Source organism: Delphinus delphis, chromosome 16, assembly GCF_949987515.2.
Source record: "Delphinus delphis chromosome 16, mDelDel1.2, whole genome shotgun sequence".
Classification (NCBI taxonomy): Eukaryota; Metazoa; Chordata; class Mammalia; order Artiodactyla; family Delphinidae; genus Delphinus; species Delphinus delphis.
The window spans coordinates 1,962,766-1,990,013 of record NC_082698.1 but is presented as its reverse complement, the minus strand read 5'-3'; the positions used below and the strand labels follow the sequence as shown (position 1 = coordinate 1,990,013).

At 49.6% G+C, this 27,248-nt stretch overlaps 1 protein-coding gene across 1 annotated transcript in view; it reads right to left on the bottom strand.

Annotated features, from left to right (window-relative positions):
* TCERG1L (transcription elongation regulator 1 like) overlaps positions 1-27,248 on the bottom strand; it is a 200,083-nt gene that overhangs the window by 11,758 nt on the left and 161,077 nt on the right. The window contains exon 9 of the mRNA XM_060033828.1: positions 8,614-8,749. Coding sequence (XP_059889811.1) covers positions 8,614-8,749 — 136 coding nt within the window. The remainder of the gene's footprint in view (positions 1-8,613; positions 8,750-27,248) is intronic.

Sequence of the window (27,248 nt, the reverse complement as noted above, 5' to 3'; positions counted from 1 at the left end):
GTCCTGCCCACTCTCAAGAGAGGGGGTTATTCAAGATGTGTGCCCCGGGGTGGGAGTCTTGGGGCCACCCTAGAACTCTGCCCACATAGCAGGTCCCCAAGACAAATGCATGTTCTTGCCTCTAACTTGGCCTTCGTTTCTCAACAGTGATCTCCATCCCTCGTCTGCCCAACAGTCCTTTGAATCTTTGACATTTTACATGTGATTTGGTCCAGGATCGTGGAATTCTTCAGCCAGTTTTAGACCCTTTCCTGCAGAAGTCCCGTCCTTCCCTGCAGCCTGACCGTGTTGTGTAGTGCCTCCGTCTCCCTTCCTGGGTCGTGTTCTGTGATGTATACATCTCCTGACACTTGGCAACCTATTCCATCTCAGGGTGCTGACACCAGGTGACTCTGTGCCGTGGGCGAAGGTCAGCAGTAACTGTCTTGGTGAGAGTGTGTTTGGACACTGTCCCGGCCCACGCCGCTGGCCTCTGGTTAACACTCATGCACAGCTTTATTTAACTCCCCTCTGGAACATCACCCCCCATGGGCTGGGAATCGGGACACATGGGCAGCGCGTCCCTTGAGCTGTACTGGAGGCCAGCCTCCTGCAGTCCTGTGCTTCTCCCGCCGGCAGACTCCCCCCTGAGTCATCCTCGGTTGTCTGAATTGTGTCCCCTGCCATTTCTACAACAGAAGACACCAGCGCTGGTGGTCTGAAACACAGGCACAGAGAGGGAGCCGCAGAGTGGACCGGCCAGGGCGCAGTTCCCAAACCTGGACAGATGCCGCCATAAAGTGGAAACTGTCAGCAGGCGTCCGCCCCCGGCATTGGCCCGAGGCCGCCGCCTGGCTGGCTGACACGTGGGCATCCCGTGTGGCGCTGTCTGCACCTACAGGTGTCACTGCTGGAGGCATGACAGTTCCAGCGAGGCTGGAGATCAAAGGGGAGACACGGGTACCCTCTCTGCGGCCACACACACCAGGTCCTTCCTGTCACAGCTGTTGTCAAGCTTCTCCCAGAAAAATAACCTTGTTTAAAACCCCAAAGAATCGTGCCAGCACAAGTAGCAAAATGACAACGTCATCCTTGTCGCCTTTGGGGGTGGCCGTCTCCTGCCTGCGGCCACAGCAGCCTCCTGACGGCTCCCCGCCCCCCAGCATCATTTTCCCTTGACTCGCAGCCCCCATCTTTCCAAGAGCCCTCAGACCAATGGGTCGGCCACTCGGCCAGCACCGAGGCCTCTCGGGTCTGGCCCCAGCTGTCCACCCAGCGTCCTGTCCAGCTGAGCGGCCCTGAGCGACTCCCACCAGCGAGGGTCCCACGCCGGGTGGCTGACCCCTCCACCCCCTCCACCTGTGGGGCACGGCAGGGTGACGCCCCCTCGGAAGCCACCATGAGATGACCCTTCCCCGGATGACACCGCCTCCAACCTCAGCCCCACCTTCACGGAAACCTCTCCGAAGGCCAAGGAGTGGGTCCTGCATTGCTCCTGGGGAAAGGGACTCCGTTAAGTAACGTGGTCTGAGAGCGTTGGGTTAAGGCTAAAAAGCGAGATAATAATGCAAGTCCCGTGGGTGCCACGGGGCCATGGCCGTCCCCTCGGGGTCCTGCCCCCAGGCTGGGCACCCAAAGGAGGCAGGCATGCTTCGTCTCCGAAACCAAAGGCAGTTTTGAGTGCTTGTCAACCCTTGGGTCACAGAAAAGGCCAGGAGCCGAAGGAAGAGAGGAAGGCACCCGTCTGCCTGTCTGTCTGCCTGCACGTGCTGGTCGGAACCTTGGCTGGCATCCTCTCTCCCCTTCCTATCACCTCTGGTCTCTCCTGGTCTCAGGGAAATGGACCAAGGCCTCAGCCGGGTGGTATGAAGGCCTCTCTCACCTGGGAAGGGGAGAAGCAGGTGCGGGAGTTCTGAGGGGGCACGAGGCCACTGGGTGGGACCTGACATGCTGAGCCATGCAGGAGGCCCAGTGGCCCCTGAAGACGGTCCCTGAATCTCCCTCCAGCCTGAGCCCACTGCCCTCTGCTTCCAGGGGCCGGAGACCGTGGCCACAGCCCCTCCGTGCATTTGCCCAAGTTTGCCCTCCTGGCTTCTCTACCTCCAGCCCCCACCTGCGCCCCAACACCACCTCCCTCCGTCGGTGCTCACCTCACCCCTCCCGAGCCCAGACCCCCCCCTGCCCACTAGCTCTCCCTGCGGGGCCACCCTCCTGAGCGCCAGACCCTGCCGCCCTGACACTGCGGGTCACGCGTGAGGATGTGCGCAGCATCCCCTGATCCTCTGCTCTGTCCTCCACGCCGCCCGTAGGCTCCGCTGATGACAGATGGCGTGTTGCTTGTAATTAGCACTCACGCCATTACCCTCTTTATCCAATTTCCTGGAAGGCACAGCTGTGTCTTCTAGTTCTGGTTCTGGAGCTCCTGACAATTAAAGTGGCCTGAGGTGGACACAGCACAGGACGAAGTGAGCTGACTGCGCTCCTGGCTCATCCCGGACAGGAGGCCGTGTCATCTCCACAGTCATCTAGAAGCAGCCACAAGAAGGGAGCCTGGGTGACGGCGGCGCATTGGGGAGGTGATGCCAGGCGTGCAGGACACTGACACGTGGAGGGAGAAGAACCAAGGATGGTGCCTAAGTGGGCAGGTGGCCCCTGGGGGGCTGCAGGGCGCCGTGTCCCCAGGGAACCATGGAGACTCATGTAGAACACGCTGGAATCTGCCTGCAATTCATCCCACCGAAGGCGGGGGCGTGGGGGTTTGCCTCCCACTCCCACCCTCCCTGGTGGAACGCTGCCCCTGGAGACGCTCGATCCCTAAATGTAGAGGGGGGAGTGGTCGGCATGTGGAAGGTTCCCCTGAGCCCAGGTGAGCCAGGTGACCCACAGGTGATCCAGAAGTGAGAAAGGGGCTGCGTACTTCCCCCAAACTCTGGGACGTGTCGATTCCCACCCTCAACTCCTAGTACTCATGGTATTTTGCCAATTTTGGCACTTTTTTTGGTATTTTGATTTGATAAATAAAATTTTGTACTGTTATTCCACCGTATCTCAGCTAATTTTGCTTACTTTTCTTTCACGTTAGGGACAGTTATAACCCCTTTCCAGGCATTAGAGTGGGTGGTCCACAACTCCCCCAAGGTCGTCTTCATGATTAGACCGCCATCTACTCACTAATAGAGAGGTGACCACAGTAATAACTGCAGAGCTGAATCGCCAAAGGCCATGAGAGCTAATTCAGGAAAGAAGAACCACAGCATAGAAACCAAGAGAAAACCCAAACCAAAGGTGAAGAAGAATGAGATTCAAAAAATAACAAACAGTAAATATTTATACTTCTTACTATTCAGTGCTGGTGGAGCACGCCGGTCAAACACCGCTGGGAGAATACATTGTAAGAAAACGACTTTTTCCAAAACTATTTGGTAATATAGGTCAAATGTTGACAGCATGTAGGAAACAATCCTACACACAAAAAAACCAACATCAAGGCATCGATATGGTCACCAGAATATTATTTAAACTAGCAAAACTGGGCCATAAACTAAATAAATGAAAAAAGGGATTTTTGAACTGACAATGAATTGACTACTACACCCGCATCAAAAATGTTTCCAAAGGTTTATAGTAATAGTTTAAAAATGGGTAAAAGGAGAAAACAGTATACAAATGTATAAGTTAGGTTGAACCTTATGAAATTGACTATATTAAAAAACTTTGGTTCAGCCATGTTCAACTACAGTTCAATCTTGGTTATACTGTATAATACAAATGTTTATTTTTGCCATTTCTTTGGTTTTTTTTTCTTTTTTGCGGTACGCGGGCCTCTCACTGTTGTGGCCTCTCCCGTTGCGAAGCACAGGCTCTGGATGCGCAGGCTCGGCGGCCATGGCTCACGGGCCCAGCCGCTCCGCAGCATGTGGGATCCTCTCGGACCGGGGCACAAACCCGCGCCCCCTGCATCAGCAGGCGGACTCTCAACCACTGCGCCACCAGGGAAGCCCTATTTTTGCTATTCCTTTAAATTCTGTTTTTGGAAAGAAAGACTGGAAGGAAGATACCCATTGATGATAATAACTGGGGTGGGGATGTTTATCCTTGCTATTCCTTTAAAATCTGCTTTTAGAAGGAAAGACTGGAAGGAAGGTACCCATTGATGATAATAACTGGGGCGGGGCTTCAGGTGATGGTTTTCGTATTTCTATTCTTTGGGTGTTGCCACTCTCCTATGATGAGCATGTGTTCTTCTGAGAGCACGATTCTGTCTTATTAGCTGTATGTGCCTGGTGAGGCTCTGAAGAGCTGCCATCGGAACACGAAGCGCATACGTTTCCCAAGGAGCAAAGATTCACCTCGTGGAAGAGACCCTGCAGGTGTCCACAGCTCCAGAGCTACAGCTCAGGCACCTCAGCTCCAGAGCCGTCTTGCCTGTGATGTGTACCTGCACTGCGGGTGAACGAAACCCTCCCTCACACGTCTCGGCCCAAGTGCCGCTACAGCTCCAGGCAACACCACTTCTGCATCTGAGGGAAGGGGCGCCGGCCATCCCCCACCAGGGAGGGGGTCTTCCTGCCACATGGGAGAAGATGCAGCTTCCCTGATGGTGGGAGGACACCTGGTAAAGAACCCCTCCTTCATCTGGACCAACTTTGCACCAGAAACCTCATGGTGGATGCCTCTCTTAGCGCAGAGAGAGACCACCGTGGCTGGGCTGGCGAGGGCCTGCGGCCTGTGGGTTCCATATTTCAACACAGACTTGGACCCAAGTCCAGGGGTCTCAGCTGCAGAGCTGGCCGCTGTGTCAGTCAGTCTCCCCAAGGCTGCCCGCTGCTGGGAAGCTGGCTGGGGGTCACCCGCAGACGGACCCTGGAGGGCCTGAATCAAAGTCCAGGGTATGGAAGAGTCTTTCTTTCTCGGCGCCTGGGAAAGCCACTTCCAAGGGATACTTTGCAGAAGGAAGACACCTTCAATAAAATGTCTCTAACGCATTTATCTAAATAGACAGGGTTAAATTAATCCTCTGCTACTCAACGAATCCTGCCTCTTTATAGACCAAAGTTTAAAGAAAGCCCTACTGTGGTTTATACTAGTGAAACAATATAAAAACGAAACCTTCCACTTACATATTTCAAAACCACAAAACCGAAGGCCCCTTCCCCAAGCCATAATCCCCAAGGAATGCCCCAAACCATGCACTTTTTAAACTACTAGAAATCCACACACCTAGTGCCATCATTCTATAAGCACATGAGTTTCTGAGCTGAAGTCCTGAAAAATGCGATTAAAAAATCTTATTTATCACCCAACCTATGAAAAAAGGGACCGTTCTCGGCCTCATTTTTAAGCAACTGGGAATCTGATGGGCTTAGCTATCAAGTCCTCTTGAGTGTGAGCAACTCATGAAATCTGCCGGCACACTTTATAACGTCCAGAAGTCATAAATGGGGCTTCCCTGGTGGCGCAGTGGTTGGGAGTCTGCCTGCCGATGCAGGGGACACGGGTTCGTGCCCCGGTCCGGGAGGATCCCACATGCCGCGGAGTGGCTGTGCCCGTGAGCCATGGCCGCTGAGCCTGCGCGTCCGGAGCCTGTGCTCCGCGACGGGAGAGGCCACAACAGTGAGAGGCCCACGTACCGCAAAAAACAAACAAAAACAAAAACAACAAAAGTCGTAAATGCTGGCTTTGCTTTACGACATCAGTGTGCATTCAGGTTGGCCTTTTCTCTTCGTGAACAGCATACGGGCTTCTTCTGAAACCCCTGTGAGATAGGGGTCTAGGCTCACCCCAGTGTCTCTCCAGAGAAGACCCAGAGCACTGCAGCTGGTGCCTCCCATTCCCAGGTGTCTTTGCTGAGGATCACGCATGAGTACCTATGGAATGGGTGGGCCAATGGAAGCAGCCACCTCAACGAGACAAGAACACTGTGAAAATCTCCTTAGTGAAACTGCTCAGCTGAGGCCACTGGGACACAGTCAGAGACGCACATCCTTGGGAAGGAGAGGGAGGCGTCTCCGGCGGCCCTAATCTCCCACATGGCTTAGCCTGATGTTGTGCTGGTAAGATGGGCCTGGTTGGTTCCGAAACAAAGGGGTGGAAAACTTAGACATTGATGAGAGAGATGCTGCATGTATTTCTCAAATGCTCACAAGGCCATCACGTCTCACGGAGGACGGGCCATGCCTCCCAGTTAATTCCACTGGGACAGACTGGCTGGGTCCATTCAGATACTCGGGATTATGAATATTTCTGCGCTGTCCGTGCAATCAGAAGAGGTGTGGCAGCAAAACTCGGGAGTGTCCCTCCCAATGGGTTTGCAGAAGAGAATCGTATTCTCAGTGGCTCTGAGGGCAGAGGAATCTGCTTCATCACATTCACACGAGCGATGCCACAAGCCCTGTCGTGCAGATGCTTTGGGGCCACACGAGTCGGGGAGAAGGAAACAGAAATGGCAGCTGCTCCAGGAGATAAACCCCCTTATCCAGGCTCACGGGCCCACTCCGGGATCAGTGCTGGGCCGGCCCGGGGCACGTGCAGCAAGACCAGAGCTCAGACACGAAGGGAGTCCTGGGAAATCATTGAGCGCCTCCTGGGAGCCAGGCCCTGGGAACCCAATGGCGCATTGGAGAGTCCCACGTCTCCAGGAGCTGCGAGCCAGCACGGTGACCTGGCGACGTGGGAGGGACACAGAGCAGCCGTGTGGCATCATGTGTCAGCTGGGCAGCCAGGGGGCGAGGGAGGGAGGGCCTCCCAGGGAAGGGACCCCGTGCCAAGAGTGGACGGTGGGTGAGGGGGGCTGTGAGACAGCTGAGGGCGGCCACCAGGGATGGTGACCGGTGGTGACACTGGGTACAAGCCTCCAGGACCAGGAGGACACTGACAGCCACGGAATAAGCAACCCCGTCGAGTGGCAGTGACGACATCTAAATGGAGTCAAAGCCCTGCTGGCAGAATCCTCCCGGGGCGGCTGGAGAAGGGAACGCGGGCACTGGACCCATTTCTCCGCTGTAGGAACAGAGGGGCTGGATGGCCAGAGCTCGGAGCCCCGGCCTGTGTTCCTGGCCTCCTCTCCTTAGCCAGGTAGTGACACTGGCTTTGTCTGCACGTCTCTGTTGTTGAAGTGGGAAGGCTGAGAATGGGGCGAGGGCCGAGCAATGGGCCAAGGGAGAGGTCGGCCGGAGCCCTTTCCCAACTGCCACGCGGAGTCTTCGGTGCGTCGGGCAGGGAGCCCACACCACACACACAAACACAAGCATGTGCACTCACAGGCGCACACACACACATACACACAGAGACACACCTCTCACAAGAGTCAGTTGTTTCAAGGCTATTTCATCCTGCAGGATTTGTTTAATCAAATCATCTCTATGTCTTGGTAAAAAAAAAAAGGAAAGTTGCATGGGGAGGGAGTCTTTTTTTAAAAATAAAATTTTAGCCAAGTAAATATAGTTTTAAAAATTATGTCTTTTTACAAAAACACGTCCTCCATCTACACCAGGGACCACTCCAGTGTGTGTGTGTGTTCGCGGCCTTCCCATTTTGCACTTCTGGGTTACTCGGCATATAGGTGAATATAGGCTTAATCCATTGCATTGCAGTTTTAAGCTCACAAGCCTACTTTTCCTTCCAGGTCCTTGTGCCAAGGGCTGTATTTTATTTTTGAGTGAGTCTCTAGACAGATAGAGCAATGCATGCTTTAAAATTCATGGTGCAGAGGAAAAGAGGTCTCCCGCGGAAGGTGCCTGAGATAATCTCCTTCTTACTCCTAATTCTTAAGCGCTGGCACTGTTTAGTTTCCCTGTAGCCCCAGGGCCTCACCCTGCCCAGCTGCCAGCACTGCTGAGACCCGCTGCTCTGGGGGAGAGGAGGTCTCCCCAGGCCGCCCCCCGCCTCAGTTCCCAGCTGCACCTGCTCTGGGAGAGGCCGCGTAGGAAGCAGCCTTGGGTGGGTGCTGACTGCAGAGGGAATCTGCTTTTGAATTCCCAAGGCCATTTACAGTGTTCATTATAATTATCATTACACACCGGTTCCTATTACTGCCTTCTGCGTTCGGTCTCATTTTATGAAGAAATCCAACTGGGCTAAACTATTGTATCGGGCCCATTTTATACCCAAAAGCCAAAACAGGAACTACAGTCATTGGGAGGAGATTCAATTATAAACTGCTTTTTCCTCCTCAATTCAAAATGAGATTCAGACGTCAACTACCATTGAGACAGCCCAGGTGTACGCAAACCGCTGGTTGATGAAGAGGTGTATGAGTCCCTCCCTAGTGAAGGGGAGGGCTCGTCCCTCTGGGGGTGTGGACTCCGGAAGCCAGCAGGGCCCCAGCAGGAAGGTCAGCAACACAGACCAGTCATTTCTCCACATGGCCCCGGGGACCGTCCTTCCAGGTGACCCACACCTGTTCACCTGTCAGCCACCTCCTTGGACAGGCGGCGACAGCTGCCCCTTCAAAGCCTCCTTCCCTTTCAGGACAAGAGGCGGGATCCATTTTCCTCTGCTTTGGCCTCACATCACGCGGCCCCTGAATGTCAGGCAGCGTGACTGCGGGCTCGGTGAGGAAGGGGAGGGGTCTTGGGCTGGGGGACAGTAGCTCAGCCACTCCCACGGAGGGGCGCTATCGTGTGACATCCTTACCCCTCTCTCCAGGAGCATGTCTCGGAAGTGGGTCACCCGCTCCTCCAGGGGCAGAAGGATCTGGGGCGGCGGCGTCTTGGCACCCGTGTCTTTTCTCTCCGCCTCCTCGGGCCCGGGACTCACGTGGCCTTCCGTCCTTCAGGGCACAAGACACAGAGAGTCAAGCGTGACCTCGGAGACCCAACTGCTTCTCACTGCAAGCTTTCAAAACCCTCTGGTAACCCTGTAAGGGGCAAAGATTCTTTGGACACTTTGCAAAGCCTGGAACAGTCAGCCCAGCAAAGCAGAGATTTTGCTCTTGGGATGCAAACAGCTCTGCTGCCTTTGGGGCGGAAAGTTGAGACTGAAGCCCTCACAGGATGGACGCTCTCGGGAGGGAAGGCAGCGCTGGGAGCCCGAGGGCCGAGGGCACCCCGCTGGGCCACCAGGAGGGAGGCTGTGAGTCCCTCACCGTTTCACCGCCAGAGACCGGTCGTCACCCGAGGGAACGGAGCGAGCCTGTCACTTGGACCAAGCGGTGGAGCTTCAACCTGGTTCCGCTTTTGTTTTTAGATACTGTTTCATTTTGGATAAATGCATGGAAGACATTTACGGGGAGACTATTCTATCCACACTCAGGGGACAGAAAACATTGTCCCGACGTCTAACCTGCGAGAGACATTTCAGTGACAGCGGGGAGACGGGATGCCGCCTGGGCGATCTGCACAGGGACGGGGACAGCTGGGCAACGTGTGCCCAGAGCCGGTCCGTCCCCCCCCACAGGGGTGGCTGCAGCCAAGGCCCGGACACAAGGGGCAGGGAGGAGGGGTCCCACCGCGGGCCCAGGGCAGGGGCCAGGCAGGGCGGCGGGGAGGAAGGAGAGAGCCTGCTTTTCCAAAGCACCGGCTCGGCAACTTGCATACTTCTATTTAACTGGCCATTTGATGGATCTCTTTATGGTTCTACGCCTTCTTCTGAAAGCATCTGGAAACCTCCTTCTAAAGCACCTTGACGTTTGCTGCTGGAAGAAGTCATCTGGCCAAATGCAGACGTGTTACCCCCACTCCTCTCCCTCTCGCTCCCCAACCTGGGAGCGGGGTCTGCCCAGCGCCATCCCCGGTCTCCTCCCAGGCAGCCTGTTCTCAGCCAGGATGCACAGACTGGACCTCCACCGCCTAGACAGCAGCCCTGCTTAGACACCCAGACCCCTCTGCGGGGCCTCCTCCTGGCCTAGCCCTGCCCCCCCAGGACCTGGGCCCTCGGGCAGAGACTTCAACAGGCTGGTGCAAACCTGATCCTGAGGCCACCTTTCTGATATGCGCTCAGGCCAAGCGAGGCTGTCAAACCTGAAGAGCAGCCCGCTGGGAAGCACCGGGACCTCGTGTCTCCTGCATCCGTGACAGCGTCCTAAGTGCTTGGAGGTCCCGAACAGCAGGGCACACACACATCAGAAGCCTGGCGCTTCCCCCCCTCCTTGCAAAACCAGCCTCAACCCGGGAATTGCAGGGTTGAAGGTGCTCACGCCACGCACATCCGGGTTTTCTGATGTAGGTCAAGATCAGGGCTCAGGCCCTGGGGGTTTGTTCCTGGGGGACTTGGGCAGAGTGTCTGGAGACATCTGGGGTTGTCACCACTGGGAAGGCGCTCCGGCACATAGGGACAGAGGTCAGTGGTGCACAGGATCTGGGCACATCTGCACTCCCGCATTTCGGGAGAAGGAGACGGCCCGTTCAGCTCACACAGTCACTTAACGACTCAACCAGGGCAGCCCCACCTCCTGACGCCCACCAGATCTGCAGCTTTCCCACCTCTGTCCAGGGTGCTGTGAAAATATGCAGGTCACCAATGTGGGGACGTGATGAGAACGTGGTATCCCACGTGCTACGTCTAGCAAGGGTTTTCACGCATCAGGGTTATAACGTGGGTTAATCAAACCTCATAAAAAATGTGCAAAGAAAAATACCTGCTTGCTCAGCCCATTAGGGAATCTTATTTATAGACCGACTATTGCAGGAGAACTTACATTCTTAGCTTCTTATGCAATTATGCGGAATTTTGAAAAAAGAAAATTACCAGTGGATTTGCCATTGAATCACACTCCAAAGGGTATAATTAGGATTTCTTTGTAATAAATTTTCATTAGTTAAAAATAGAAGTGTGGAAACAAGTCTCGCATTGTTGTAACTTGAAATAAGATTAATAAGAACGTTTTGAGTGTGGCAATGATCACGGATTCCAGCTTATTCCACAAAATATTGTGTTCGGAACCACTGGGCACCTTCCAGGCTGCAAAGCTATCAGTTCAATTAGAATTAATCAAAAGCAAATGAAAACTTGCTAAATATATTTTCAATATTCTTATGGCTGAAATATTTTGGTACAAAAAGTAAATTCTGGGAGGAGCTTCAAGATGGCAGAAGAATAAGACGCGGAGATCAGCTTCCTACCAACAGATACACCAGAAATACATCTACACGTGGAACAACAACTACAGAACACCTACTGAATGCTGGCAGAAGACCTCAGACCTCCCAAAAGGCAAGAAACTCCCCACGTACCTGGGTAGGGCAAAAGAAAAAAGAATAAACAGAGACAAAAGAATAGGGACGGGACCTGCACCAGTGGGAGGGAGCTGTGAAGGAGGAAAGGTCTCCACACACTAGGAAGCCCCTTCGCGGGTGGAGACTGCAGGAGGCGGAGGGGCGAGCTTTGGAGTCGCGGAGGAGAGCACAGCAACAGGGGTGCGGAGGGCAAAGCGGGGAGATTCCCGCACAGAGGATCAGGGCCGACCGGCACTCACCAGCCCGAGAGGCTTCTCTGCTCCCCCGCTGGGGTTGGCGGGGGCTGGGAGCTGAGGCTCGGGCTTCGGGCTTCGGTCGGAGCGCAGGGAGAGGACTGGGGTTGGTGGCGTGAACACAACCTGCAGGGGTTAGTGTGCCACGGCTAGCCGGGAGGGAGTGCAGGGAAAAGTTTTCTTGCCTCTGTTTCCTGGTGCACGAGGAGAGGGGATTAAGAGCGCTGCTTAAAGGAGCTCCAGAGACGGGCACGAGCCGCGGCTAACAGCGTGGACCCCACAGACGGGCATGAGACGCTAAGGCTGCTGCTGCCGCCGAGAAGCCTGTGTGCGAGCACAGGTCACTATCCACACCCCACTTCCGCGGAGCCTGTGCAGCCCGCCACTGCCAGGGTCCCGGGATCCAGGGACAACTTCCCAGGGAGAACGCACGGCGCGCCTCAGGCTGGTGCAACGTCACACCGGCCTCTGCCGCCGCAGGCTCGCCCCGCATCCGCACCCCTCCCTCCCCCCGGCCTGAGTGAGCCAGAGCCCCTGAAGCAGCGGCTCCTTTAACCCTGTCCTGTCTGAGCGAAGAACAGACGCCCTCTGGCGACCTACACGCAGAGGCGGGGCCAAATCCAAAGCTGAGCCCCTGGGAGCTGTGAGAACAAAGAAGAGAAAGGGAAATCCCTCCCAGCAGCCTCAGAAGCAGCGGATTAAAGCTCCACAATCAACTTGACGTGCCCTGCACCTGTGGAATACCTGAATAGACAACGAATCATCCCAAATTGAGGAGGTGGACTTTGAGAGCAAGATTTATTTTTTCCCCTTTTCCTCTTTTTGTGAGTGTGTATGTGTATGCTTCTGTGCGTGATTTTGTCTGTATAGCTTTGCTTTTACCATTTGTCCTAGGGTTCTGTCTGTCCATTTTTTTTCTTTTTTTTAGTATGGTTTTTAGCGCTTGTTTACATTGGTGGATTTGTTTTTTGGTATAGTCGCTCTCTTCTTTCTTTCTTTTTATATTACTTTTCATTTTTTTTAATAATTACGTTTTATTTTTTATTTTAATAACTTTATTTCATTTCATTTTATTTTATCTTTTCCTTTCTTTTTTTCTCCCTTTTATTCTGAGCTGTGTGGATGACAGGCTCTTGGTGCTCCAGCCAGACATCAGGGCTGTGCTTCTGAGGTGGGAGAGCCAGGTTCAGGACATTGGTCCACCAGGCATCTCCCAGCTCCACCTAATAACAAATGGCGAAAATCTCCCAGAGATCTCCATCTCAACGCCAAGACCCAGCTTCACTCAACGACCAGCAAGCTACAGTGCTGGACAACCTATGCCAAACAAAAAGCAAGACAGGAACACAACCCCACCCATGAGCAGAGAGGCTGCCTAAAATCATAATAAGGTCACAGACACCCCTAAACACACCACCAGACATGGACCTGCCCACCAGAAAGACAAGATCCAGCCTCATCCACCACAACACAGGCACTAGTCCCCTCCACCAGGAAGCCTACACAACCCACTGAACCAACCTTAGCCACTGGGGACAGACACCAAAGACAATGGGAACTAGGAACCTGCAGCCTGCAAAAAGGAGACCCCAAACACAGTAAGATAAGCAAAATGAGAAGACAGAGAAACACACAGCAGATGAAGGAGCAAGGTAAAAACCCACCAGACCTAACAAATGAAGAGGAAATAGGCAGTCTACCTGAAAAAGAATTCAGAATAATGATAGTAAAGATGATCCAAAATCTTGGAAATAGAATGGAGAAAATACAAGAAACGTTTAACAAGGACCTAGAAGAACTAAAAAGCAAACAAACAACGATGAACAACACAATAAATGAAATTAAAAATTCTCTAGAAGGGATCAATAGCAGAAAAACTGAGGCAGAAGAATGGATAAGTGACCTGGAAGATAAAATAGTGGAAATATAACTACTGCAGAGCAGAATAAAGAAAAAAGAATGAAAAGAATCGAGGACAGTCTCAGAGACCTCTGGGACAACATTAAATGTACCAACATTCAAATTATAGGGGTCCTAGAAGAAGAGAAAAAGAAAGGGACTGAGAAAATATTTGAAGAGATTATCGTTGAAAACTTCCCTAATATGGGAAAGGAAATAGTTAATCAAGTCCAGGAAGCACAGAGAGTCCCATACAGGATAAATCCAAGGAGAAACACGCCAAGACACATATTAATCAAACTATCAAAAATTAAATACAAAGAAAAAATATTAAAAGCAGTAAGGGAAAAACAGCAAATAACATACAAGGGAATCCCCATAAGGTTAACAGCTTATCTTTCAGCAGAAACTCTGCAAGCCAGAAGGGAGTGGCAGGACATATTTAAAGTGATGAAAAGGAAAAACCTACAACCAAGATTACTCTACCCAGCAAGGATCTCATTCAGATTTGATGGAGAAATTAAAACCTTTACAGACAAGCAAAAGCTAAGAGAATTCAGCACCACCAAACCAACTTTACAACAAATGCTAAAGGAACTTCTCTAGGCAGGAAACACAAGAGAAGGAAAAGACCTACAAAAACAAGCCCAAAACAATTAAAAAAATGGTAATAGGAACATACATATCGATAATTACCTTAAATGTGAATGGACTAAATGCTCCCACCAAAAGACACAGATTGGCTGAAAGGATACAAAAACAAGACCTGTATATACGCTGTCTACAAGAGACCCACTTCAGACCTAGGGACACCCACAGACTGAAAGTGAGGGGATGGAAAAAGATATTCCATGCAAATGGAAATCAAAAGAAAGCTGGAGTAGCAATTCTCATATCAGACAAAACAAAGACTATTTCAAGAGACCAAGAAGGACACTACATAATGATCAAGGGATCAATCCAAGAAGAAGATGTAACAATTGTAAATATTTATGCACCCAACATAGGAGCACCTCAATACATTAGGCAAATACTAACAGCCATAAAGGGGAAATCGACAGTAACACAATCATAGTGGGGGATTTTAACACCCAACTTTCACCAATGGACAGATCATCCAAAATGAAAATAAATAAGGAAACACAGCTTTAAATGACGCATTAAACAAGATGGACTTAATTGATATTTAGAGGACATACCATCCAAAAACAACAGAATACACTTTATTCTCAAGTGCTCATGGAACATTCTCCAGGATAGATCATATCCTGGGTCACAAATCAAGCCTTGGTAAATTGAAATCATATCAAGTATGGTAAATTGAAATCATATCAAGTATCTTTTCAGACCACAACGCTATGAGATTACATATCAATTACAAGAAAAAATCTGTAAAAACTACAAACACATGGAGGCTAAACAATACACTACTTAATAACCAAGAGATCACTGAAGAAATCAAAGAGGAAATCAAAAAATACCTAGAAACAAATGACAATGAAAACACGACTACCCAAAACCTATGGGATGCAGCAAAAGCAGTTCTAAGAGGGAAGTTTATAGTAATACAACCCTACCTTAAGAAACAAGAAACATCTCAAATAAACAACCTAACCTTACACCTAAAGCAATCAGAGAAAGAAGAACAAAAAAACCCCCTAAGTTAGCAGAAGGAAAGAAATCATAAAGATCAGAAATAAATGAAAAAGAAATGAAGGAAACAATAGCAAAGATCAATAAAACTAAAAGCTTGTTCTTTGAGAAGATAAACAAAATTGATAAACCATTAGCCAGACTCATCAAGAAAAAAGGGAGAAAACACAGAGCAATAGAATTAGAAATGAAAAAGGAGAAGTAACAACCGACACTGCAGAAATACGAAGGATCACGAGAGATGACTACAAGCAACTATATGCCAATAAAATGGACAACCTGGAAGAAATGGACAAATTCTTAGAAATGCACAACCTTCCCAGACTGAACCAGGAAGAAATAGAAAATATGAACAGATCAATCACAAGCACTGAAATTGAAACTGTGATTAAAAATCTTCCAACAAACAAAAGCCCAGGACCAGATGGCTTCACAGGCGAATTCTATCAAACATTTAGAGAAGAGCTAACACCTATCCTTCTCAAACTCTTCCAAAATATAGCAGAGGGAGGAACACTCCCAAACTCATTCTATGAGGCCACCATCACCTTGATACCAAAACCACACAAAGATGTCACAAAGAAAGAAAACTACAGGCCAATATCACTGATGAACATAGATGCAAAAATCCTCAACAAAATACTAGCAAACAGAATCCAACAGCACATTAAAAGGATCATACACCATGATCAAGTGGGGTTTATCCCAGGAATACAAGGACTCTTCAATATACACAAATCAATCAATGTGATACACCATATTAACAAACTGAAGTAGAAAAACCATATGATCATCTCAATAGATGCAGAGAAATCTTTCAACAAAATTCAATGCCCATTTATGATTAAAACCCTCCAGAAAGTAGGCATAGAGGGAACTTACCTCAACATAATAAAGGCCATATATGACAAACCCACAGCCAACATCATCCTCAATGGTGAAAAACTGAAACTATTTCCACTAAGGTCAGGAACAAGACAAGGTTGCCCACTCTCACCACTATTATTCAACACAGTTTTGGAAGTTTTAGCCACAGCAATTGGAGGAGAAAAAGAAATAAAAGGAATCCAAATTGGAAAAGAAGAAGTAAAGCTGTCACTGTTTGCAGATGACATGATACTGTACACAGAGAATCCTAAAGAAGCTACCAGAAAACTTCTAGAGCTAATCAAAGAATTTGGTAAAGTAGCAGGATACAAAATTAATGCACAGAAGTCTCTAGCATTCCTATACACTAATGATGAAAAATCTGAAAGTGAAAATAAGAAAACACTCCCATTTACCGCTGCAACAAAAAGAATAAAATACCGAGGAATAAACCTACCTAAGGAGACAAAAGACCTGTATGCAGAAAATTATAAGACACTGATGAAAGAAATTAAAGATGATACAAATAGATGGAGAGATATACCATGTTCTTGGATCGGAAGAATCAACATTGTGAAATGACTATACTACACAAAGCAATCTACAGATTAATTGCAATCCCTATCAAACTACCACTGGCATTTTTCACAGAACTAGAACAAACAATTTCACAATTTGTATGGAAACACAAAAGACCCCAAATAGCCAAAGCAATATTGAGAAAGAAAAACAAAGCTGGATGAATCAGGCTCCCAGACTTCAGACTATACTACAAAGCTACAGTAATCAAGCTACAGTAGTCATGCCAGCTATATGACACTGGCACAAAAACAGAAATATAGATCAATGGAACAGGATAGAAAGCCCAGAGATAAACCCACGCACATATGGTCACCTTATCTTTGATAAAGGAGGCAAGAATATACAATGGAGAAAAGACAGCCTCTTCAAGAAGTGGTGCTGGGAAAACTGGACAGCTACATGTAAAAAAATGAAATTAGAATATTCCCTAACACCATACACAAAAATAATCTCAAAATGGATTAAAGACCTAAATGTAAGGTCAGACACTATCAAACTCTTAGAGGAAAACGTAGGCAGAATACTCTATGACATAAATCCAGCAAGATGCTTTTTGACCCTCCTCCTAGAGAAATGGAAATAAAAACAAAAATAAACAAATGGGACCTAATGAAACGCAAAAGCTTTCGCACAGCAAAGGAAACCATAAACAAGAAGAAAAGACAACCCTCAGAATGGGAGAAAATATTTGCAAATGAAGCAACTGACAAAGGATTAATCTCCAAAATACACAAGCAGCTCATGCAGCTCAATATCAAAAAAACAAAGATCCTCCAAAAATGGGCAGAAGACCTAAACAGACCTTTCTCCAAAGAAGATATACAGATTGCCAACAAACACATGAAAGAATGGTCAACATCACTAATCATTAGAGAAAAGCAAATCAAAACTACAATGAGCGATCACCTCACACCAGTCAGAATGGCCATCATCTAAAAATCTACAAACAATAAATGCTGGAGAGGGTGTGGAGAAAAGAGAATCCTCTTGCACTGTTGGTGGGAATGTAAATTGATACAGCTACTATGGAGAACAGTATGGAGGTTCCTTAAAAAACTAAAAATAGAACTACCATATGACCCAGCAATCCCACTACTAGGCATATACCCTGAGAAAACCATAATTCAAAAAGAGTCATGTACCACAATGTTCATTGCAGCTCTATTTACAATAGCCATGGAAACAACCTAAGTGTCCATCAGCAGAAGAATGGATAAAGAAGATGTGGCACATATATACAATGGAATATTACTCAGCCATAAAAAGAAATGAAATTGAGTTTTTTGTAGTGAGGTGGATGGACCTAGAGTCTGTCATACAGAGTGAAGTAAGTCAGAAAGAGAAAAACAAATACCGTATGCTAACACATATATATGGAATCTAAAAAAAAAAAAAAGGTCATGAAGAACCTAGGGGCAAGATGGGAATAAAAACTCAGACCTACTAGAGAATGGACTTGAGGACACGGGGAGGGGGAAGGGTAAGCTGGGACGAAGTGAGAGAATGGCATGGACATATATACACTACCAAATGTAAAATAGCTAGCTAGTGGGAAACAGCCACATAGCACAGGGAGATCAGCTCGGTGCTTTGTGACCACCTAGTGGGGTGGGATAGGGAGGGTGGGAGGGAGGGAGGCGCAACAGGGAGGGGATATGGGGATATATGTGTATGTATAGCTGATTCACTTTGTATACAGCAGAAACTACCACACCATTGTAAAGCAATTATAGTCCAATAAAGATGTTTAAAAAAAAAGAGTAAATTCTAACACTTAAAATAAAAGCTAGCTCAAGCCAAAATTGTATGGACGGTGAGGGGCAGCATCCCCTAGGGCACAGTTGGGTACCCAAGCCTTGCTGGCTGTGGGGGGCTGGGAACAGCTGCAGTGCTGGGGTCTCTTCACTCTGAGGGGCCTCATGTCCCGTGCACCTTGTCCCCCTCTTGGAGACATCATGGTGGCCACACCCTCCTGGAGCTCTGCCCCCAAACACACCCTGCACTGCCCCTCCCCCAGCCCTCTAACTGCCACTGAGCTTATCCAGCTGAACCCCTAGCGACGGGTGTGCACGTGCACACGCGTGTCAGTCCCATGTGGGTGATCTGTGGGGCCAGGGTTTTCGGATTCTGCCCGTGCGCACAGTGCAGCACATTATTCTGTCCAACACGCTAGACCACATGCAGCACAACTGGATTCTAGACACAGCGAGTACTTTTACGAACAACAAACTTTCATTAGTTTATCTGGGGCTGAGGGGACTCGGGCCTCTGGACCTGGCACATCTGCTACCTGTCCAGAGGCCACCTCTCCGACACACAGACACACCTCCTTCCGCCTCCTGAATCTTTCCATGGAGCCATCCTGGGGTCGGAATGGTCACCCTGGCAAAGAAATTATAGCCACTGACGAGCTGCCTGTTACAGTTCAAAGGAAAGTGTTTTTTTTATTGTCCAGTCTATGAGGGGAGGTGGTGAGAGAGAGAGAAGGAAGGAAGGAAGGAAGGGAGGGAGGGAGGGAGGGAGGGGAGGGTGAGAGAGGGAGGGAGGGAGGGAGGGAGGGGAGGGCGAGAGAGGGAAGGGAGACATTGATACAGAAGACTGCACTGTTGTTTCAGCAGGTGCACACTGGGGAGGTATATTTCTCAGCAAGTCTGAGGTCCCCCAGTTGACTCAAGTATCAATACAGTTGTGCCCCCTTATCCACAAGGGGTATGTTCCTAGACCCCCGGCAGATGCCTGAAACATTGGCTAGTATTGAATCCTAAAGATATAGATATATGTTATGCTTTTTTTCCTATCTAGACATACCTATGACAAACTTTAATTTATAAATCAGGCACAGTAAGAGATTAACAACAATAATAAAATAGAACAATGATACAATATACTGTAATAAAATTATGTGAACGTGGTCTCTCTTTCTCAAAATGTCTTATGCAAATTCAATGCCTTTTCCATCTTATCTTGAGCTCATCGCGCACTGTGGCCAGAAGTATTGCAGTGTGAGGTGTAATAGCAAAACTAGCATGAATTCCCTTTTTCCTTCTTCACAATTTCATGGGTGGAAGATTCATTCTGACCGGAGATCTTAGCAACTTTATCATACAATTTTTTTTCTTCCCTTATTAAGTCAAGAACTTTCACCTTTTCACTTACAGGAAGCACTTTCTGGCTTCTCTTTGGTAGGTCTGAATTGCTATCCGAATTACCAGCATCACTACTCTTATGCTTTGGGGCAGTTATTAAGAAAAGTCAGGGTCACTTGAACACAAGCACTGTGACACTGTGACTGTGGGTCGGACAATCGAGATGGCTACCAAGTGACGACCAGATGGGACAGGCTGGACAGAAGGATTATTCACGTCCCGGGCGGGATGGAGCTGATGGTATGAGATTTCACGTTACTCAGAACGGCATGTGATTTAAAACACATGAGTTGTTTATTTCAGGAATCTGCCACTTAATATTTTTGGACCTCGTTTGACCACAGATTAGCTGAAACTGCAGAAAGCAAACGCTCAGGTAGGGGGGGACAACTGTATACACATGTGTCGTCATCCCACCACCCAGATGGGCAGGAGCTCAGAGTACAGAGCGGAATGCATACAGAGACAACTGGGGCAAACTGCACACCTTCATGTCCTCACGTGGGGCATCAACAGTGCCCACCTTGTAGGGTCGTTGTGAGAATTCAATGAAGTAATCCAGGCCACTCCCTCAGGGCAGCCCCTCACTCAGCGGGTGCCTCCCTCCCTCCCTCCCTCCCTCTTTCCCTCTCTTCTTCCCTTTCTTCCTTCCTTCCCTCTCTCCTTCTTCCTTCTGTCCTTCCCTCCTAATACTATACTTTGAGAGACTTTGAAGAAATAGAAGGTTTTTGATTTGACTATTGCCTGAACGCAGAACTTGAGATGGGAAGAGAAATAAATGCCGACTCAGGCTGAGATGGGCGACTGCAGCCCTGGTGATTCCATCTTCTGTAAAGACAGTGCTGACATCTGAGCATCACCTGGTTCTGGAGAAAAAACCAAATGTGGCTGGTGGGGTTGAAGACGCTTCCCAGGTGGGGACGTCTTGCTGCAAAACCTGGGGCAAATGATGGGAGCGCTCTGGACCTTTTTTTTTTTTTTTTTTTGGTAAAACGGATAGTTTGGACAGGAAGCTCTTTACACGTCTCCAGGCACTGCAGTTCTGTGACGCAAATGCGATCCTGTTCTTCAGTCCTGTTGAAATATTTAAACATCTTGATTCTGCCATCAATTTATTAGCTCTGTCTCCCAATTTTGCAGTTCCTATAAATGTGATAAGCGAGCCTCCTGTCTCTTGGTCCAATCCATGCTTTCCTGCTGGTGATGAGCGGGGGCAGGGCGGCCACCGCGCCCAGAGGTCTGGGGGGCCCTGGTCTGCCTCCTGCACAGTCTGTGTCTGCTCCTGCCATGGCCACCGTCTGGGGTCCCCGCTGGTGGCCGGCCCATGGTGGCCTCCGAGGCTGTGCAGCCCCGGGTAAGGAGGGCCACTGAGTGACTCGGGTTTTGTGCCAACCCACACTTCCTCCCTCCCTGCCCCTAGTCTGCTCCCTCCCTGCTAGGGTGGCTGGGACGCCTTCCTGCTTAACCCACCAGCTGTCCATAAACTGTGACCGCTGGGGGCCACAAGCCGCCAGCCCCCAGGGCGGGTGAGCAGAGCGGTGTCCTTGCAAGGATGGTCCCATGAGACAACGAAGAATGTACCTGGTCTTTATCCCCGTTCCTGGCACAGAGCTTCAAAAAGGTGTGAAAACTGCTGAGTGAAAGGAGCCCTTTTGGCCACACCTGAGTTGATGCCAGCAAGGCAATGCAGAGTGGGCCCGAGATGCTTTCAAAGGAGGGGTGGCCCACCCTGTGGCTAGAGGGTTGGAACTTTCAGCCTCACGCCCCCCACCTGAGGAAGGGCAGGGGGCTGGCGACTGAGTTCATTCACACAGCCAGTGATTGAAGCGCTCGTGCCTGCATCACGACACCGGATGTAAACTCTGCAGAATGGGGCTGGGGATCGTCCAGGCGGGATCGCATATCCGTGTAAAGGGAGGGGCTGGCAGGCGCACACTGCGACTCCACGGGGACGGCAGCTCCTGTGCTCGGGCCCCTCCTGGACCTCACCCCCTGCTTCTATTCCCTCTGGCTGTTCCTGAGCTGTACCCTTTATGACAAAACCGTCACCCTAAGCATAGCGCCCTCCTGAGTTCTGTGAGTCATTCTAGAGAATCATCAAACCTGCAGAGCGGTCATGGGAACCCCTGAATTTACAGCCAAGTGAGCCAGAGGTGGGCACGGCCAGGGGACTCCACTTTCCACTGACATCTAAAGTGGGGCGGGGTCTTGTTGGGACTGAGCCCTTGACCTGGGGTCTGCACTCACTCCAGGGGTTCGGGCCAGAGCAGTGCTGTCAGGAGGAGCGGCAGCTCAGTTTGTATCAACCCTGTGCAGCGGTGTGGCCCTCGTCAGCCAGGGCAGCCGGCACGGCTCCCGGGCGCCACCGTTCCCTCATCGGTGACCCCAGTGACCCCGGCTTGGCTGTAGGGCTCAGCTAATCTCCCTGCCCTGGAAGAGCTCCCGAGGGGCACACTTGTAGGATGGACACAGGCCCCCCACGGCCCCGGGCTCACCTATGTGAGAGAGGGGCAGAGAGCAATAACTAATCAACCTACTAAGTGTGCAGTTAGGTGGGGTATTCAGAGATGTTACCCGACTAGGAAGTTTAACACAAAAAAACCCAGATGCGGGTGGGATAGGGGCCATCATGGGGGCAGGCGGGACCCTGGGGGTCAGGGCTGCCTCCAGAAAAGGGTGCCTGGGAGCACATCCCAGAGAGTGAAGGAGGTCCGTGCACGTGTGGAGAAGGGGACCAGGGCTCTGCTGTGCAAAGGCCCTACAGAGCATCCAGAATGTTCCAGAGACAGCCAGAAGGAGGCCACGTGGCTGGAGCACCTGAGTGCTCACAGGGGCAGTGCTCACAGGTCCCTGGGGTCTCCTGGGCCCCGGTGGTGGCGGGGGGACACGGCCTGTTACCCGAGTGAAGTGGGGAGACCCGGAAGGTTAGGCGTGGTGTGTCCTACGGTCCCCGCTGCCCCAACCCCTGACTGGGCCCTCTGCCCCTTTGACTGCTCGGCCAGCGATGCCCCAGGTGTGAGGTCCAGGGCCGGCTCGGGCAGCTGACGTGGGGTCCCTACCGTGGCCTGCGTCTGGAGCACGTGGTTATTCATCCTCAAGACTCCGGGGGGCTGAGGTTCGCCAGCCCACATCTTCCCAAACGTTTCCTGGACATGAAACGATTCCTGAATGCCTGTTTCCTTGGTGTGCTTTTCCAGCTCCTTCATTATTCTAGGCGGCGCACAAGATGCTGCCGCTGCCTGCGGGGAAGGACGGAGTTGACAGGTGCAGCGCGTGCACAGAGACCCCGCGTCCCCTGCAGAGGCTCTCGGGGCTGTTAGTACCGTGCATTCCCCTTGCTGCTTTACAGACGCTCTGACCTGCTGACATCACAAGCTTCACGCAGGTTTGCACATGAGGCTGCGCCCTTTGGTCCATGCTTGTCACCCAGTTTGTGCATTTGACCTTGGACGTGTCCCCAAGGCTGTATTTTAGGGGCTTTGTTACCAGACTCTGAGCGATGAAAAGTCCAGCGGAGAGGTATTCGTGTCATATTCCCTCAGGCATATCCTGCAGGCAGAAGAGCCAGGAAGACAGCCCGAGACTCTGACGAAATCTTAACTGACTCTGAAAACGAGCTGAAGTTTTCAAAGCAAATGGTGGATGCCAAAAAGTAGCAGCACATATCAGACAAATTCAGGGAAAGAAAGGCTATTGGACCAAAGAGAGGTCTGAAAAGACATCTCAGAGATCCAAGAAATTAGAAATAAAAAAGGAAAAAAAACACTTCAGAAATGAAGCATAAACCAGAAGTTGCACAAACTTGAGTAGAATAAATGCCACACAGGTAATGCCTTAAGACTAACAGAAGTTGAGGAGAGGAAAATCAAAAAACAACAAGAAAATACATAAGAAGGATGCAAAACAAAGTGACACAGCAGAAGGGCAGAGAAGAACCAAACAGCATACTTGGAGCTGCCGACGTGGAAACTCAAAGCAAAGAAATAGAACGAATACTAAAATGTAATTCAAAAAAATACCTTTATATAGAAAAGATGCACACCTGCACTTTGAAAAGGTGCACATCATACCTGGGACAATTACCCAAGAATCACCAAGATAGAGACACACTGTGTCATTTAAAGGCTAAAATTAAAAACTAAGATGGATTGAAACACATCAACTGTGTGTCAATCTAGGGATTCATAATAAATTTGTCATCATTGGAGGATGCTCTTGCTAGAGAGCTGACACAGTATTTTGAAAATCAGTATGAAAGGGAAGGAACCGAGCATCTACCCTGCTTCTTCTGTTTGAACCATACCTCAGTGGAACCAAGTGGTTTATGAGGGTATGTTTTTCTTTATAAAAGTAGTTAAGGTAATAAATGCAAATGAAATAATATAATTAAAATATCAGCACGAAAAAGTCCTTCTAGAAATAGAGGATCTGGACAAGTCACCTGCTCACATCACAAAAGACAGACTACCAGCCATCACATGCCTCTCGACAGAAGGAACTTAACACTACCATGAAGAATCCTTCCCCAGACAGTAATCAAACGTGAACTGATACAGCCTCCTGGTCTGACTACGGAGTTACAGAACTTACTAGGGCCGGGAGAACCAGTCAAAGCACACCACGGAGATTCAGTGCTACCAGTGGGTCAAGGTCCAGACTATGGGAAACTCCACAGTTGAGAAGAAATTCTGGTTTCTTTAAACACAAATGAAAAAAAAAAAAACAAAAAACAAAAAACGCTGAGGCAGAAGGAAGGAAACTTACAGATTAAAATAGATTTAGGAGAGAGCCACAGAGGGCTATGTACAAACTTAATTTAGATCTTGATTTGAAAAATAAAATTGTAAAATAAAATAAAAGTCAAGGAAATCTGAACAATGTCTGGGAGGCTCTTTGATAATAGAAAGGAATTATTATTTGTTGTTTATTTTTTAGGTGTGACTATGGTTGCATTAAAAAAATCCTTATTGTTTAGTTATGTGCTCTGATATATTTACAAATGAAATTTATATGACAGCTGGGGTTTGTTTCAAAATCATCTGAGTTGAGGGGGCAGGAGAACTAAAGATGAACACTGGCCTCGAGATAGTTCCTGAAGCTGGGAAATGTGTACCTGGGGGTTAAACATCCTGTTCCATTTTTTATATTGAAACTTTTCATATTAAAAAGTTAAAAGGGACTTCTCTGGTGGTCTGCTGCAGAGGGCCCGGGCTTGATCCCTGGTCGGGGAACTAAGAACCCATGAGCCATGCAGTGTGGCCAAAAAAAAAAAAAGTTAAAAATGGGCAAATCAACTCTGATCTCTTCATTGGGCACATTGAGCCATTTCCACTGTGTTGGGCCTTTTCCAGCACCATGTCTGACAGCGGAATAAACTCATAGCCGCTCTCTGTCTCCCCTCCCATCATATGAAGATCTCTTTGCCTTACTAGAAGTCATCTCAGCTGGGCCTTTTGAATTTGCCTGAGCTGCCTCTTCCCTCGGCGCTCATCTCTCCGTGGCCTCTCCCTGCGCTGACAGCAAATCTCTCACCGTCCTCCATCCTCTTCAGGACCAGCCTCCGTCCCCATCACTGGGGCAGCGAACATCGAGCTGAGCACGCTTTCCGGCAGAAGGCATCGCAAGATTGAACAGAGCTAAACCATTAATTACCACAAATAGGGGCCAAATACGTGGAGATACGACGGAAGACTCTCAGCTGACTGCACAGTTATACCTCCAAGGGGCTGTACAGAATGGGCCAAGATTCTTGATAACCAGTCTTGGGAAGAGGATGGTGGGTCGATGTGAGATGTACTCCCCGCCTGGCGATGTCTCTCTGTGTCCCTGCGATGAGGTGCAACAAACCTCCGGCAGACCATAATCACAAAATAAATAGGGATTAACTCGATCACACAGAAGGATTGCTGAAGACACACCTGCCATCTGCAAGGAGGCACATCTCCTCCAGTGCCCACTTCCTAGAGTCCTCTGCTCCCTTGAGAAATCTGTCAAAAACCTACTTAATATTTAAGACTCAACTGACACGTCACCTCCCTGGTTGCCTGATGTCTCCATGGCCTTGTCGAAGTCCCCGAACTGCTTTATCACGGATACAGCACTGGCTGGGATGCAATAGCTCGGGTGTTGATGGGAATCTCAGAGACCTGACTCCTGGGCCGTCCCTGCCCACGGCAGGAACTCAAATCAGACAGCAGCCACGGCTCCAAACATGCAGAGACCCAGGCTTGTCCACCCGGAGACCCTAAGGAGAAGCCAGGGGTTCATGTTTTATAATCCTTTTGTGGAGAGAAAATAAATGCCAGGTAATATTTATGCTTCAGTCTGAAAGGACAAATTAAAATACCATGACAAATGACTGTGCACACAGTCTTCTCATGGACAGGTATCAACGAGGCGTCCATCCCAGGTAGGATGCCCTAATGACACAGGGCACAGACTCCGTACGGTTTACAAAACCGCAGGTTTCTATAGAAACTAAAATCATGAACTATGTACAGAGACTCACTTACAAGGCAAGTGGATGTTAATAATTCATTTTCCATGCATGTCCAAGGCCACAAAGAGACGCACACTGCCCCATCTTATGAAGAAATCCAGACTCCGGCACCGGCACTGGACTGTAGATCATTCTCTTGTTATCTTGGGACACATCAAAGATGTAATTTTTTTTTTTTTTTCCAGTATGCGGGCCTCTCACTGTTGTGGCCTCTCCCGTTGCAGAGCAAAGGCTTCAGACGCGCAGGCTCAGTGGCCATGGCTCACGGGCCCAGCCGCTCCGCGGCATGTGGGATCTTCCCGGACTGGGGCACGAACCTGCGTCCCCCGCAATGGCAGGCGGACTCTCAGCCGCTGCGCCAAGAGGGAAGCCCCCAAAGACGTAATTTTATAGCAATCTTAATTGGGATGCACACACTTCCTAGCATCACCTTATAGCATTTCAGAGGAGCCGTGCTCTTACTTTCTCAATAGCTAATTTGTCTGGGATTCTGGAAATCATGTATATGGAAATGAAAGAGCTGGTCTCACAGGTCATGTGAGGACAGGTGCAGCATGCTGGCCCCTCCTTGCTGCCCACACTCACTGACCATCCTTTGCCTTTGCACCTTGGGTGGCAGCAGCAGCAGCTGTCTATGAACAGAGGGTTTCCTTTCCTCTGTCACAGCTGACTCTAGGTGTGTGGGCTTGATCTGGGGACAGGCTCAGGGGTGGCGGCTACAAAGCCTCCAGACGCTAGATTGTTTGGTCTTGTCCTGTCTTTTGGATGGTGGTATCCGTTTTTTGTCCTAGACAGATGCCCCCTGCCCCAGGGGGCCCCCAGGTGGGATGCAGAATTGCAGGTGGATGGATCATAGCCTCACAGCTCTGTGAGGGCACCTCGGTGTCACAGATGGGCGTGGGGGCTGGGGACTACCTCCTCAGGCTGCCCCCAAATCCTTAAAGATGCAGCCTGGTCCAGGGGACACGCTTTCAGTGTGACTTGGTCACCTTGGTTTGTCAAGAGGGGAGTAATGGAGGGCGTATTTGGGGAAAGCAGAAAAGGGCCACAAGGTCACTTCTTGCTAATTCCACGCTCTTGTGTCTCCAGCCGTGGCTGTATGTGACTCCATGGAAGCACCTACTGTAGAAGGTCAGCTTTACCACTTACATCCAAGGCCATCAGCGGGGCTTCCCCAAAGTTTACACGCTACCACAATAAACAATGTTCCAAACCA